This window comes from Arachis duranensis, chromosome 1, assembly GCF_000817695.3.
Source record: "Arachis duranensis cultivar V14167 chromosome 1, aradu.V14167.gnm2.J7QH, whole genome shotgun sequence".
Lineage (NCBI taxonomy): Eukaryota > Viridiplantae > Streptophyta > Magnoliopsida > Fabales > Fabaceae > Arachis > Arachis duranensis.
The window spans coordinates 104,821,586-104,836,562 of NC_029772.3; the positions used below are offsets into that span (position 1 = coordinate 104,821,586).

General features: G+C 36.8%; 1 protein-coding gene across 1 annotated transcript; it reads right to left on the minus strand.

The window, feature by feature from the left end:
• Positions 1 to 5,617: 5,617 nt before the first annotated feature.
• LOC107467965 (NAP1-related protein 2) lies at positions 5,618 to 8,563 on the minus strand. Its single transcript, XM_016087195.3, has 10 exons — positions 8,378 to 8,563; positions 8,161 to 8,283; positions 7,999 to 8,049; positions 7,818 to 7,889; positions 7,549 to 7,662; positions 7,382 to 7,443; positions 7,074 to 7,134; positions 6,855 to 6,911; positions 6,635 to 6,679; positions 5,618 to 5,899 (listed from the first exon to the last, which is right to left on the minus strand). The coding sequence occupies exons 1-10, from the start codon at positions 8,498 to 8,500 to the stop codon at positions 5,810 to 5,812; spliced, it is 798 nt and encodes a 265-aa protein (XP_015942681.1). The 5' UTR covers positions 8,501 to 8,563; the 3' UTR covers positions 5,618 to 5,809.
• Positions 8,564 to 14,977: the final 6,414 nt, after the last annotated feature.

Consider the following 14,977-nt stretch of genomic DNA (forward strand, 5'->3'; position numbering starts at 1 on the left):
GTCATCTTTTTTAATTGTTCTCCTTCACCTCCATATGAACAAATTGAGTTCTCGCGAGAATTGAGATCAATAAGTTATGGTCATTCCAAAGAATCCATATTCCACCATTGAATCATATGGCTTCTTCTAAATGATACAACTGCAAGCCAAATTTTTTAATAACATCTTGGTCCTTCTGGCCACTACATCTCATCTCTAGTAACATGACAATAATAGATTTAAACTGTTTAATTAACTTCTTTAGGGTGTAGCATAAAATTTTACTAGCTACCCTCTACAATTTAATGAAAGAATATCATTAAAAGGAGAATAGAAAAGCAGTTACCTCAAAAGGTAGCATGGACATACTATCCTATGGGCTCATCACCATTCTGTTCTCTAGTTGCACTAGATGCTTCTTCACATTTCATATCATTGTTTCCTATATTTTAGATGATTTCTCTGTTTCTTGTCATAGCGGAATTTTTCTCATACATCTTTGTAGCTTTCCATCATGATATCAGAGTCAATAGAATGAAGATCCAAGGCTCTAGGTCAAGGGTGGCAAGGGCTTCTTTCCATCTGTTCTATATTTTCTACCACAAGTTCCAACATGTGTGTTGTATTCTCCACCATAATTTCGTCCATAGGTGTGACATGTGTGGTGGGTTGGGTTTGGATCCAATTTTTAAGGTAGTGTTAGGGGTTGTGTCTTAGGTGTTGTTGTCTAAATCAGTATTGGGCTAAAGGATGTCAGGTTCTGGAATTTAGAATTCTATTTATGGTTTGTGGACTTGGTAGGGGCGGGGTTAGGATTCTGATAGTTTTGTCTTGGTAATTCAAAAGGTTTCTGGTTGGGTTCATAAGTGATGAGTTGTGTTTTGTTCTTTGTTGGAGCTGCTAGGTTGTCTTGAATTGGGTCAGGTATGGGATGAGGCTGAGTGGGGTTAGTGCGACTTAGAATATTCTCTATAGTCATTGTTATCACTCCATCAACATTCTTATTATTTGGAACATTTTGATCTCTTTCATTGTCTTCATTCTCCATGTCATTGTCCTGCGTGCTTAGAATTGCAAACCTCATACTAGCACTGCTAATTTTTCTTTTGCCCCACTATCCATGCCACCATTGCTACTAACATCTCCTTCGCCTCCTTTTTTTCCGTGTCACTTTTTGAACCACCATCTATGGCCCATGTGTTTCATTGTTTTTTATTGGACTTATTTGTCCCTGTCTTTTCTAGTAATTCCAAAGCTGCCATTTTTTGCTCTCTCCTATTTTTTGCTGATCTAGCCTGATTCGCCGCCTTGATGCTTCCATTTCTATGGTTGTTCCTTTTAAATTTTTAGTGTCTTGACTTTTCAGATAGTTTTCTTTCTCATGTCCAACTATGCCACATCCAAATTAGATATTATGTAAACCTTCATATTCAATCTTGTTGTGCATTGATAGAACTCAATTTATTGACTAGAAAATGTATACACATAACCTAAGTTTTTAGAGAAATAGGCTATTTTAGCTCACTTTTTTTTTCCAAACTTTACCACAACCTCGTCGTGGCCACATTTCAACCTTGTTGAAAGTCCTCTTGAATATATATGCATGTAAATGGTTTCACATTGTAAATCCTAGGAGAATGACAAGTTAAGAAAAATATTTTGTAAGGTTGAGTAGGATGAGAGTTTAACTTATACACTTGAGAGAATGAATGATACACTATTTTGATCAATGCATGAATGAGTAAATAGCAAGTCAATTAATTTTAAATTATTTGAAGTATTAAATATTTTTTATTGTATATATTTAAGTTTTAAATATTGTCAAAGTTCAAAAACTAAGTTCTTAGATCCTATATATAAGGTATAGGATATTTTGTTGAGATGTTCAGGTACTAGTCTTTCTCTTTAAATTTTATTATCTTTTGGGAATTATTGCACCAGAACATGCAATGATTTAAGTGTGGATGATTTGATATAACTTAATTTATTAACTAGAAAAAGCATACATTCACTTGGATGTTAGTCAATTTTTTTTTTTACTTTTCATACAATTTCAATTAGTTTTGAATTCTCTCTTTCAATTTTAATAATTGATAATTTGAATGAATTTTGCATTTAATTTGAGAATAATTAGTTTGATATTCAACTGGTACGCGTGACAAATTTTGTTTGAGTATTCATTTTGAAATAAAGGGCATTATTTAAGGAAAAGGTATCACACAAAGAGCTATAATAATCGGATTGGAGTAAATTTAGAGTCGTTGAAAAGAAAAATCCAAGTTCTACAACTTTTATGTTGAATACTTTCTCCAATTCTCAATGATTCTAGGTGTAATTCATAACCAAATATTAGTGCTAAGAATGTTCTAGATGCAGTCAATCTTGACCTCTTCATTTTAATTTGATCATAACTTGAGCTACATTACAAAGGTCCAAATGAGGCAGGTACAGTGGCATTTGAAAGCTAACATCCGGGGTTTCAGAATGATGTGTATATGTCTATAGTGAACATTAAATATGAGCCGTGCATCTCACCGTTTTTTGGCGCCACGAATCAAGTCTCACATGACACCATTAATGAAGCCGTGACTCACATTTTAGGTCTTCAAAAGGCCCCAAACTTCATATTTTTTGAGTATTTAAAGATAACATATGAAAGAAGAAAAGGTAGGAGATTTTAAGGTGAGTTTTATTTTGAGGTTCATAGGTTTCTAGAAAGAGAAGTTCTCCCATCTCTCTAGAATTAAGGTACAATTAATTTCTTGTCAAATTTTCTCTAGTTTTAGTTTCTAGTTTTAATTTAGTTGTATTTATATTTTCTTGTTATACTATCTTAGTTCATTAACACTTTCTTGTTAGTTTCTTGTTATGTCATTTAATTTATGAACTCTTGTTGAATTTATATTTTTATGAATGAATTTGATATTTTATGCTTTATTCTTACTTACTTGAGTTGTTATCGTAAATTTCTTTAATTGGGTAGTCATAATTTTAATATTTCTTATAATTTATGAATTTTTTATGTTTATGCACTCTATATGTTTAATAAAACGCTTGACTTAGTTATAAAGTAGATTTTAGATTCTTGACTTGGGTTAGAAACTTGGGAGTTGGGAGAACTTGAGTTACTAATGTCCAAGTTGATTGATAATTTAGAGATGTTAGTTAATCTTATTTCTACTAACGTTAATCTTTTACTAATTTAATTAGTAAATTGGTTAGAACTCGTGGATTAGGGTTAATTAAGCCTAATTGATTTTCTTTAATTTGTAGAAGTTGACGAATTGGATTTGCTCTTTGTAATTATTATGTTGTGCTTAGTAAAAAGATAGTGATTCTTAACCCTCAATCCATAACATCTTGTGATTTAAATTTTTGCTAATTTCAATCAAATCTCCAACTCTCTTATAGGCAATGATCATGCACTAAATTGTGATTTAAAGGAGAACAAATCAGAATTAAACTCCCAATTATTGTTTTAATTTGTCATATTTTTAAACTAAACTTTGATGTTAATTATCGGTTTAAAACTACAACGAACTTGAGCTTTTTAACTTGTGAGTTTTTTAAACCGCTACTTAGCACTCATCACGCATATCATTGATAGAATATTGAGATACTAGGGGTTCTTTAGATCAAGTTCCACACAAAGTGTTGCAATTTTTTTTTCTGCTTTTATCAGCTGTGTTTGCATCCACTTTTAAGGTTCTACCAACCACATTCCCTATTTTCTTCAGCATGGACTCTTCATAGTACTCAATGGAAAGACCTAGGAGTCTCACTTATGCTGCAATGTGATTAATGGAGGTTTCCAGTGGATTGAAATCCGGTCTCCAGAAACGGATAGAGAGGTAATGATCGAATATTTTTCCAGGGTCCGTCTATGAAAGCATAATCTAGGTCTTCCTGAGAAAAATTTAACTATGAAAAAATCATTTCCCAGATCTATTACTTCGATGCTTCTCATCTTTCCCCACATTGCCTCTAGCCTTCTCTAGTGAGAACAACTAGTGAAATGTGCCTGCCAAGCAGTTTCACAATGAGGGTGTCCCACCAAGGATTCTTCAATTTCTTCCTAGCAGCTTCATTGATGGTGAAGTTGTATATATCCCTCACTTTCTCAATTTTTATTTCTGACTATTGTTTCTTAGCACCTTCTTCCTCTTTCTCATTTTTAGGATTACTATCTTTGACACCTTCTGCTTCTGTATGAGCGTTTTTTCTCAATAGCCTAATTTTCTCATCAGAATCATTCAAAAGCCTTCCCTTTCTTATAGTGTCGCTAAACGATCTCTTAGAAACAACTATTGTAGCTGTTGTCTCTTCTTCACCAATCATCCAGTCCTCTTCTCTGGGAATCGCAGCAGCCTCAAGGTCTCTAGAAAAGTGGGAGCTTCATCCTCAGTTCTTACCTTTTTTTTCCCTGGCGAAGCAATTGGTCTTATTTCCTTCTAAGAGACGAGTTTCGGTTATGTGACCGGAAGTGCCCTCTGCAGACATAGGCGCCCTTCATGAAGCCGGTAAAGGTGGTAGAAATGGTGGTTGTAAAGGTCTAAGGTGGTGTAGGGAGAGAAAACTATAGCTTGTATTTTTTCCTTTTTTCTTTCTTTTTTTTTTTTTGGTCATACTTTTATCTTTCCCTTATGTTTTTTCTGGTTTTTGGTATAGATGCTTTTTCCTATTCATATATATATTTGCATCTAAGTGGACCCAACGATTGGTGTGGCCCAATTGAGCAGTCTAGGGCCTGATGCTTTCTCCAATTTGCCCCCGTCACCAGTCTAAGAAAGCTGCTTTGAACTTTGAAGACTGTACTGTCTGTAACTGATAGAGCAGAATCAAAGAGAGTCAGTAATTTAAGAAAAAGAGATTCGGTTAGCATATACATACATATATGTGTGGAACTAGAACGACAAAACTGAGAAACAACTATGATTTTCTTTCTTTTTTGGATTCAATTCAGTGCAATTATACATGTATCATGTCTCTGAATGCTTTGGAGCATTCAATTCCACTGCTGTCTTCCAATTAGATTCCACTGAAAAACTAAAACAAATATAAAATAGGTTGCTCTGAAAAAAATTGATCGAGGTGCCCGGTAAGTATAAATTATAAAAGCGATGCTCATGGCTTCGGTAGCGGACGACCTGACAATACTGTTTCAGACGACTTGGAAATATTAAGTACGGCCGAAAAGTTTTTGCATACCGATTAAGGAGTTATTAACTTGTGTTAATGAGAGATTATCTCAATAATTCCCACCCCAGTTAATTTACTAGATTTTCCTAACTCAGTTGCAAATTATGACTGCATGGTCTGCATCTAAAATATGGATGGAAAAATGTTCTAATTTGAAAACTAACATTCAAATGTAGACTACTAAATCATCGTTACTACATTCCAAAGATAGTAAACGGTAGACGGAAAAAAAAAGCAAACAAGTTAACATTGAAACGACTACATATCAGTAAAATGCTTTAGAGCTAAGATGGTTTTCATGCTAAGATATCCAAACTACTATACACTAAATAGTAAATACTGTAATTTAACCATGTGGTTCCACAAGAAGAGACCAAAAAAGGAAAAGAGGGGGGGGTGTAACGAGGCTAATATACCATCAGTATCAAGAAATAGTGCATGAGGGATGAAACCAGAATAAATAATTTCACAAATATCATTATGGTCAGGGAACCTCTATCTGGCCGTCATAACTCTACCTGTTGACATGAGTTAAATAGCCTGGAGAATGGCCATGGTCACTATTGCCTAAATAGCCAACTCAAACTCATAACCAGTGGAAAATAAACAGGTAATACTATAATGTATGTTTTCAATTGCCATTATCGTCATCGTTGTCATCATCTTCCTCGTCATCTTCATCCTCTTGATCATCGTCTTCAGAATCATCCTCATCATTTTCCTGCCATGTGAAACATATAACCAAAGAAACACAATAAAGAATTGCTTTGCAGTTCAATAATATATTGCTTTTTCAAGAAACCAATAGACCTCTGCCTGTCATGTAAAATAAATATTCAACCATGGATCAAGAAACTGATACTAGAACCTCGGCCAATCAGAATTGAAAAATAAGAAGCAACAAAGAAACAAAATTAGCAACCACTTTACATAACTTCCACCAAGTTTTTTTTTTGGTGATCGCAGCTATACATCCCAGGTACAGCGATTCACCTTTTATTCTTATCTGTGTTGTTTGTAATAGAACTACCATGGTTACAAGTTTTTCCATGTTCATTATCAAACATCTTAAATGTTTGGAATTTTTTGTTGCTTGTGGACCATGAATATAACTAAACTTTTAGCATTCTACCAATGTTGAAAGCATGACTTATTAACTTAGCATCTACACCTTACAAGAATGGGGGGTGTTTTGAATCATTCAGGTCAACACCTGCTGTTAAATATATCACTACTGCTAGGAGGCACATGCACATCAGTACATGGTACACATACTAACAACGAAACATGCAGCACTAAAAAAATTAGGTACTTTGATAGTTTGATATTTATTTTACTTTTTTAACTATTAAACTTGAGAACCCACTGACTCAACTTGTATGGAGTTTTCAAAAGAAATTTTCCAACGTTTTACCAATTCACTATGTTTTGGAAAGAAAAAAGGAACCTCATTTACCTCATCATTAGCTTCATCATCACCATCCTCGTCATCAATCTCCTCCTGTTACCTCATATAATCAAATACCATTAGAAACATAACAAATTGGAAAACAACAGGAAAATGGGACAATAAATGGTAAAGTAAAATGGGTAAGATGTGAATCTGAAGTTATAATTGGTATTCAACACACAGAAGGTAAAATTATATCTAAAAAAAGAACTGCAAGATAACTAACATTGTTGACATAAGTGAGTGGGTTTGGCCATAAATCATCCTTGATTATTTCTGCAACCTGCAATTCAGATAGAAATATTGCAATTAGAATTAGAGTGGAGCAGAAAAAGCAACAAACTAAAAGAAATATAATGCGGGTGTTATAGAGATAAAAACGAACTATGGGGTGGTTGGACAATTCTAGAAAGAACTTTACAAGAGAAAAAAGATAAGAACATACCTCATCATGAATCTCATCCATATCATCTTTCTGCTCACAGTCACTAAACCAGCTAAAGAAACTGCATTCAATAGCATAAGAAGTCAACTTTGAAGTCTTAGAGAAGGAGTCATGACGATATATTTCTCACAAATACATTAGGTAACAATTAATCAACAAGAAAAGATTTCATCCTCAGTGACCTTCTTTAAAATTAAAAATCTCATCCATGAATCATGAATGAACTAATGTAAAAGACAAGTATGAATGTGACTATTATATTTCAATATTTCTGTACCCAAAAAAAAATTTTTAAAATAGAAAATAACCTGATATCATCAAGAGTCCGCTTGTTCCCTTTATCCTCATGACTGACTCCATTGGGTATGCCCTGCACATTTAAGAATTATATTTCAAAATAAAGCACAGAGAATACAACAGAAGAATCCAACAGGGAGAAGGTAAAAAAGTTGATACTTGATATTCATAGACTCACCTTGCCCTCTTTCCATTTTATGGGGGTGGCAGTAATTTTTGTTGTTCCCTCTTCAAGGAAATTAAAGGTCTTTACAAGCTTTGTTTCCTCAAAATAAGGATTTGGATTGAAATTCTGTACAAGAATTAAATAAAAACCGTTTACTATTATTCAATATAGTGAATAACTACTTCATATGGATCATGAAACACCCAACAGTAATGTGCAAATTAATTCTGCTAAGAAAGAAATCACAACTCCATAGTTAATAGAAGGGAAGGGTAACTTACAAGGGTGATTTTGAAGCCTGATTTGACATCTTTATGATCTTCAACTTCGAGAGAAGCCAAATACTTAAATATCTATCAAATAAGGAGTCTTTTCATTATTAACATATTACATATACAGTAAAGGTGTTAGTAGTAAGTATCAATGTTTAATTGCAAAACTTTAGTAGATATGAGGCAAAACCTTTATGTCTTCCTCATTCAGAAGCTCAGAGAGAGTGGGATGACTCATAAACTGCGAAAAGGGAAAAAATAAATTCAAAATTTTATAAGTATAAAATTAACAACAAAACTTGAACTATGAAATTAAGTAATTAACCAAAAGAGAATAAAAAGAGGAACTCACTGCAGTCAACCAGAAATCAGGAATAGATTTGATCAATTCGTTTCGTTTGTCGTAAATCGGTTTCCTAATCTCATTGTACTTCTGTTCTATCTCCAGAACTTCATCACCTGCCTTGTCATTAATCTACATCCCAAGTTTCATGTTCCAAATTCAATAATTCAATTCAATTTAATTACATACACTACGTTTACGAATGCAAATTGGAATAATATAGAACCTTTTCGAGGTCGTCTTGGATCTGTTGCAATTTCTCGATGTTGATGAGGAGCTGTCCGTGAACTTCGTCCAAATTCTCGGACTTTTCAGAAGCTTTGAGCTTCTTGCTCCTGTCGCCTGCCATCGTCAAAGTACAAGCTCGTTCGTTCTTCTGCCTCTCAGAGTAAGGAGTGAGTAGGGTTAGGGTTTATGTTTGGGGTTTATGCTTTTATTTGTGGGGTTACTTTAGTCATTTTAGGTCTATATGACATGGACTTTTGACTTTTGACTTTTGATCAGGTACCTAGATACGTTAATGGTCCCAGAAGAAGGGAAGAGATCAATCCATCAACTCGGGTCAAGGAGGGAAGTGTCTTTCCCATGGTTTTAAAACCGAACCGGACGAAATAGCGATTAATTGATCGTCGTCGCCCGTGAAAGGTCTACTCGCTTCTCCTCGATCCTTTTATCCTCAACGTCCACGAAGGCTTGTTCAGAGCTGTTGGTGTCGCCGCCACGAAGGATTTCTCCGTCATCGTCTCTGCTAGATCTGTTGGTGCCCATCTCTCTCTCTCTCTCTCTCTCTCTCTCTACTCGGTTGTGGAGGATTCACCGTGCCGTCACCTTCCTTCCTAGCGGTAAGAACCGGATTTTAATTAACAAGTTAATTAAAATAAAATAATAATTAACTTTCCCGAAATATGTTCGAAATTTAGAAATGTTAATTTGAAGTTTAAATATGATAATTGGACTCTTTAGATTTTTCTGAGTGAGAAAATGTAATTTTTTACGAAAAATTGCGTAAAAATGCGTAACGATAATTTAGCCGGCAGTACCAATTTAAGTCTATCCAGTACTATGTAAGAATAATAAAAGCAGTGGAAAAACTTGGGAAAACATTTAGAATTAAAAATCGGGCACTAATCTTAAAGGTTTTGGCCTAAAGTAGGCCAAACAGACTTAAAACATTAACGGGTTGGATTGGACCCAAGTTGGGCCAAAACCCAACATATATAAACACCTTTTAATGAACATTCAGCTCATTTTCAACCCTAAAACAAGAAAGGGGCGCTGCTGAAGTGAGAAGAGAGGAAGAAGAGAGTTGCACTATTCAGCCTATGAGAATGCCAAGCTCTATAAGGAGAGAACCAAGTTATTGCATGACAAGAAGATTGTCATCAGAGTCTTTGAGCCAGGACAGAGAGTGTTTCTGTATAATTCAAGGCTCAAACTCTTTTCCGGGAAGCTGAAATCCCAGTGGTTAGGACCGTTTGTGGTTACCAGAGCATCACCATATGGTCATGTGAAAATACAGGAAGAGAATTCTGACAGGAAATTTACAGTGAATGGCCAGAGGTTGAAACACTATCTTGGAGGTGAGATCGATCGCCAGAGGTCCGCTCATCTGCTAAATTAGCAGAACTGACCGTTAAGCTAGTGACGTTAAAGAAGCACTTGTCGGGAGGCAACCCGATAATTTCGTATCCTTAATTACTTCTCGTAGTAGTAGTTTTCTTATTTATGTGATTTTATTGAGTTTTCACTGTTTTTCTGATTATGCAGCTATCTTAGAACAGGAACCGGACACTTCCTTAAAAAAAACGAGCACACGACGCGGGAGCGTCGCTGACGCATACGCGTCATATGTGTGTGCATGAAAAATAAAATTAGACAGAGAGTTGAGCAGGAGTGGCGCTGGAACTGTGCTGGGCGCATAAGCCGCATCACGCGTATGCATCCTTGACGCGTGCGCGTCGTTTGCGCAAATGGCCACCCACGCGTGCGCGTCCCAGACGCGTACGCGTGACCCTTAAAAACGGCGTCAACGAGTGTTTGGGCAGAGAGTTGTAATGGCTTGGGGCTGGAGGTGTGCTAGAGGCACAAACTTGATCACGCGTAAGCGTCCCTTACACATACGCGTCCTTTGCACAAATGGGCATCCACGCGTGCGCGTCCCTGACGCATACGTGTCATAGGAAAATTTTGGTTCCCAGGCCACGCGAACAGAGAGTTGTGCGTGCGTGCGGCCACCTTCGCGCGATTCGCACAAATCAAGGACACGCGTACGCGTTCCTAACGCTCAAGCGTCACTAGGAAAATTGCGCGACCCAAGCGTACGCGTGCTGTACGCGTACGCATCGCCTGCGCCGCACAACTACACTAGTTCGCCGCCCAGTTTTAATTTTCCTTCTCTCTCCCAAATTCTAATTCTCTCTTGTTCTTTTATCCTTTTCTTCTTCTTTCATCATACTATTCCTTTTTGTTTTCAGATTTTCTTTGCTTGAGGACAAGCAAACCTTTAAGTTTGGTGTTGTCGCTTCGCTTATGGCTTTTCCATGGGACTAAAGGGAGGCGAATCGTCTTCCCTGAGGAGCATAGCTGGAGGAATGAGATGGCAACCAACATAACTGAGGTGGTTAAGTTCTTCTCATTCTATATTCCTTTCCGCTCTTGCTATGTTAAGTTCCGGTTTTCTACTATTTTGTCTCGTTTATTGCATGATCCTTTATTAGATAAATCCCTAGGTTCTAGTTTAGTTCTACTATTTTAAAATTTTTTTATTTGCTTTAATGTTGAAAGGTGCCTCATGTATTGTCCACTGAGCTTGAAATCAAAAAGAAAATACAAGAGTGATGTATTGCATGAGAAATTAAGTTTATATTGAAGAGAGTCTTATTTACTTAGATGTGGTGGTGTTTTCTGTGACTCTGAATGCATGACATGAACAGTGCATATTTAAATTTGAATCAAAGAATGCTGATGTACAAGGAACAGAAATTTGGAGAATTATTATGACTTCTCTGAAAGAAGTAAAAGTTTAATTCTTGAAGTAAAAGAAACAGCATTGAATAAAAAAAAAAGATATAAAAGCAAGGTCCAAGGCTTTGAGCATCAATGACTAGGGAGGTCAGACATGATTAAAAGCTCAAAGAGTTGTTTCCCTAGTCACATGTTTGTGGTGTTCTTGTGTCAAGTAATCCTTGAGACAAAACATTTAGAGTCGAGATCAATTGCAATTATCAGAGTATGCCAAAGGCTTTGAGCACCACTGTCTGGAATTAACTGAAAGAAAAATCAGAACTTCAAAAGAGTTCCCCAGTTAAGTGCTTGTGGTGTTTCTGTGTCAAGTAAAACTTGAGACAAAACATTTAAAGTCACGGCTAGGCTTAAGGTGCAAAGCACCAAAGAAAAGAAAAATTGCTGTGTTCAAGAGTTAAATTGAGTTACAAAATATCAGAGAATTCATAATATGATCCGGATTCTAATTCCAAATGACAGTGACATCCTTCTGATTCAAAGGAGACTGAGATGCCAAAACTATTCAAGATTGCAGTTGTAAACCCCACTATAAGAAGAGACATGAGCTTAATCGAACTCTCATTCTCATGCAAATTCACATCTAAAGCCTATATTAGTTTTGGTTGATTGAGGACAAGCAACAATTCAAGTTTGGTGTTGTGATGCGTGAGCATCTTTCCTATCTTTTCCTTGTGAATTTGCATTTAATTTGATGAGTTTAATCAAGAATTAATTATCTTTTAGCCACTATGGATGCTACTTTGAGTCTTGTACAATTTTGTTTATTTTAGGTAGCATTCGGATGGATTTGATGGAGTTTCTGCAACACAAGAATTAAAGGAGATGACAGTGAGGAGCAACGCGTGCGCGTACCTGACGCGTGCGCGTGATTTGGAGCTTTCCATGGCGACGCGTGTGCGTACTTGACGCGTACGCGTGAAAAGCGAAGTTGCTCAGCGACACGTGCGCATACCTGACGCGTACGCGCGACACACGAAGAAGATCAATGACGCGTACGCGTGACTGACGCGTACGCGTGACATGCACCACGTGCAGAATTCGCAGAAAACGCTGGGGGCGATTTCTAGGCTGTTTTTTTACCTAGTTTTTGGCTCAAGAAACACAGATTAGAGGCTGCAGAATGGAGGATTCAAGGGAACACTTCTCGTTACTTCCCAAGTTACGCGTGGACCCTACAAAGCAAGTGGTCCCCATCCATCAATTGAAGACTTGCTGATTATTTAATTAATTCTGATTTAAACTTAATTTTTATTTTAAAAATAGGAAAATATATTATTTTAGTTTTAGAAGATAGATTTTAAATTAATTAGGATTAGATATAAAAGGGGATGTGAATTATTCCATAGGGATGCTGATTCTACACTACCAAAATATATTTTATCAGAATCCTTATTTTCTCTCTGAACCATGAGCAACTAAACCCCCATTGTTAAGGTTAGGAGCTCTGTCTATTGTATGGATTGATACTATTATTTTTCTATTTTAATTCATGTACTGATTTATATTTCAAGAATTGTTTTTGTTCTTTATTTTATGAATTTTGGTGGAACGGAAGTATAACCTTCTTTCTAATTGAGTTCTTGTATAACTTGGAAAAGATCTTTACTTGAACAACAACTTGAAAACATATTCTCCTAAATTTTAATTATCTGGACTTAACGGGATACGTGACATATAATCCTCTTATATTTGGGTAATTAGGATTTTTGTGGCACATAAACTAGAAATGAACTTCACCCTCTAATTGGAATTAATTGACCAAGGAATTGGCGGTTGATGAATTTTAGAGGAGACTAGAAAGGTCTAAGGAATTAGGGTCTAGTCACATATAGTTTGCCAAGAATTAAATCTTGCATGATTAGAATAGATTAATAAGAAAAGTCAATCCAGAAAATAGATAACTCTGAAGCCTTAACTGTCTCTCCATATTTTATTCCCAACTTATTTACGTGCCTTTCTCTAATATTCTTTCTATTGTTTAATGTCTTTGAACTCTCAAACATTATTTTCTGTTTGCCTAACTAAGTAAATTAATCAATCATCGTTGCTTAATCCATCAATCTTCGTGGGATCGACCCTCACTCACCTGAGGTATTACTTGGTACGACCCGGTGCACTTGCCAGATAGTTTGTGGTTAGAAATTCTGCACCACTAAACAAGGAAAGATCGGCCTCTGGGGCAAGAACTTGGACCTGGGCCTTCAGGTTGGCGAACATCTCGTCCATCCCCTCAACCAGAGACTCCTTAAGTATGGCATATCCTTCCTTGGTTTTATTCAACTCCTCTTGGAGATCGAGCTTCTTCCCAAAAACTTAGGTGTAGCTCTCCTCGGCCTTCTTCTTCAACCCCTCCGCCATGGCCAAGGATACCTTGGCCTTCCTCATTTTAGCCGAGGTTTTCCAAATTGGACGTCAGTCCATCCCTCTCTTCCTCTAGTTCCTACTTGATCTCCTTTAGCCTCTCCACTTCAACTCGGGCAGCCACCAGAGAACTATGTGTGGTGCTTATAGGAGTCTTTTCTAACTCCCTAGCCAGAGCAGTACACACACCCGCCATCTGAATTCCATGTCGGGCCATGTGTTGATGGTGGTTTTGAATAGCCACATTGTCCATATTGATACAGCTATGAGAGAGAATATTTCTCTCACTCCAGGCAAACCCATCAAAACCCTTATCGTAAATACTATCCGCTTCAACAGTCTTTTGCCTTTTGGGAGGAGGTTCCAAGGATGAAGGAGAAGGACGGTCCCCAGCACTCCCTGAAGGATAATCGGAAGAAATTAACCGAGAAGCTAGAACGGGGATAACTTCCTTTAGAGCTGAAGGACCCGAGTCCAACTTATTGGGATTAGATCAGACAGAGAAACCCCTGACTTCTTTCTGCTAAATACCATGAGCCACAACGTTCTTCCTGTGGCCCGTATTGTCTTCATCGCAGCAGATTTTGGAGCCATTTTTTCTGCAAAACAAAAGTAAAAGTACATTAATTACCAACACAAATCACAATAAAAAATCAAAAGCCAAAGGTAAGAAAACTACATAGCTTGGACCGAAGTTGACCGGGGTCCCCTAAGAATTTTTTGGTGTCCAAGTGAGGAGCTCGGCCCTAGCACTCTTCAAACAAGTCAACTACGGCCTTCTCAAGCTTGTCTAAGGCATCTACACTATACTTAGCTATCATGGATTTTTTCTCCTAGTATAATGGGAAACAGGGTTCATTATTCTCATCCAAAAAGAAAGGTCGGGCACTCTCTACCGCTCAGACTTTGAAAAAATAATTTTGAAGTCGTGGAAGGACTCATCAAAAATGAAAAAAATTTCCTACCCTAAATGGCACGGAAGGAACCAAGCTAGCTATTTTGAACCAAAGGGCTTGGTCAGAACAAAGAGGTAAAAGAAGATCTTGAGAAAAGGTCGAACATCAGGCTCCCGACACTGGAGTTGGTATATTTTGAGAAAGGCCCAAGAATTAGGATGAAGTTGGGAAGGGACAACATTACAAGTCCAAAGAACATTACTCTCAAAATCAAAGAAAGGAAGCCTAACATCTAGTTTCGAAAAAAAAAAAACAATCATAAGCATAGAAAAAGGGACGCTCCGACTTATCTAAGGGGAAAAAGCATACCCTCTCCTCGGGATCGGCCACTACTATTTCATAGTTTCGCTAATCCTCCCGATTCTCACAGAGCCTATGATGTCTATAGAAGGTCTCAGCATATTCTCTATCGACTACAGGAACAATGGTAAGGACAGAAGTATCTTCCCAAGCTAAAAGGGAAGGAGGGACTTTTGTTGACATAT

Coding starts and splice junctions, on each gene's coding strand:
- LOC107467965 (XM_016087195.3), bottom strand. CDS start 8,500: ATGGCAGGCGACAGGAGCAAGAAGCTCAAAGCTTCTGAAAAGTCCGAG. Junction 8,050..8,160: donor CTGATTTCTGGTTGACTGCA/GTGAGTTCCTCT, acceptor CCCTTTTCGCAG/TTTATGAGTCATCCCACTCT. Junction 7,890..7,998: donor TGAATGAGGAAGACATAAAG/GTTTTGCCTCAT, acceptor CTTATTTGATAG/ATATTTAAGTATTTGGCTTC.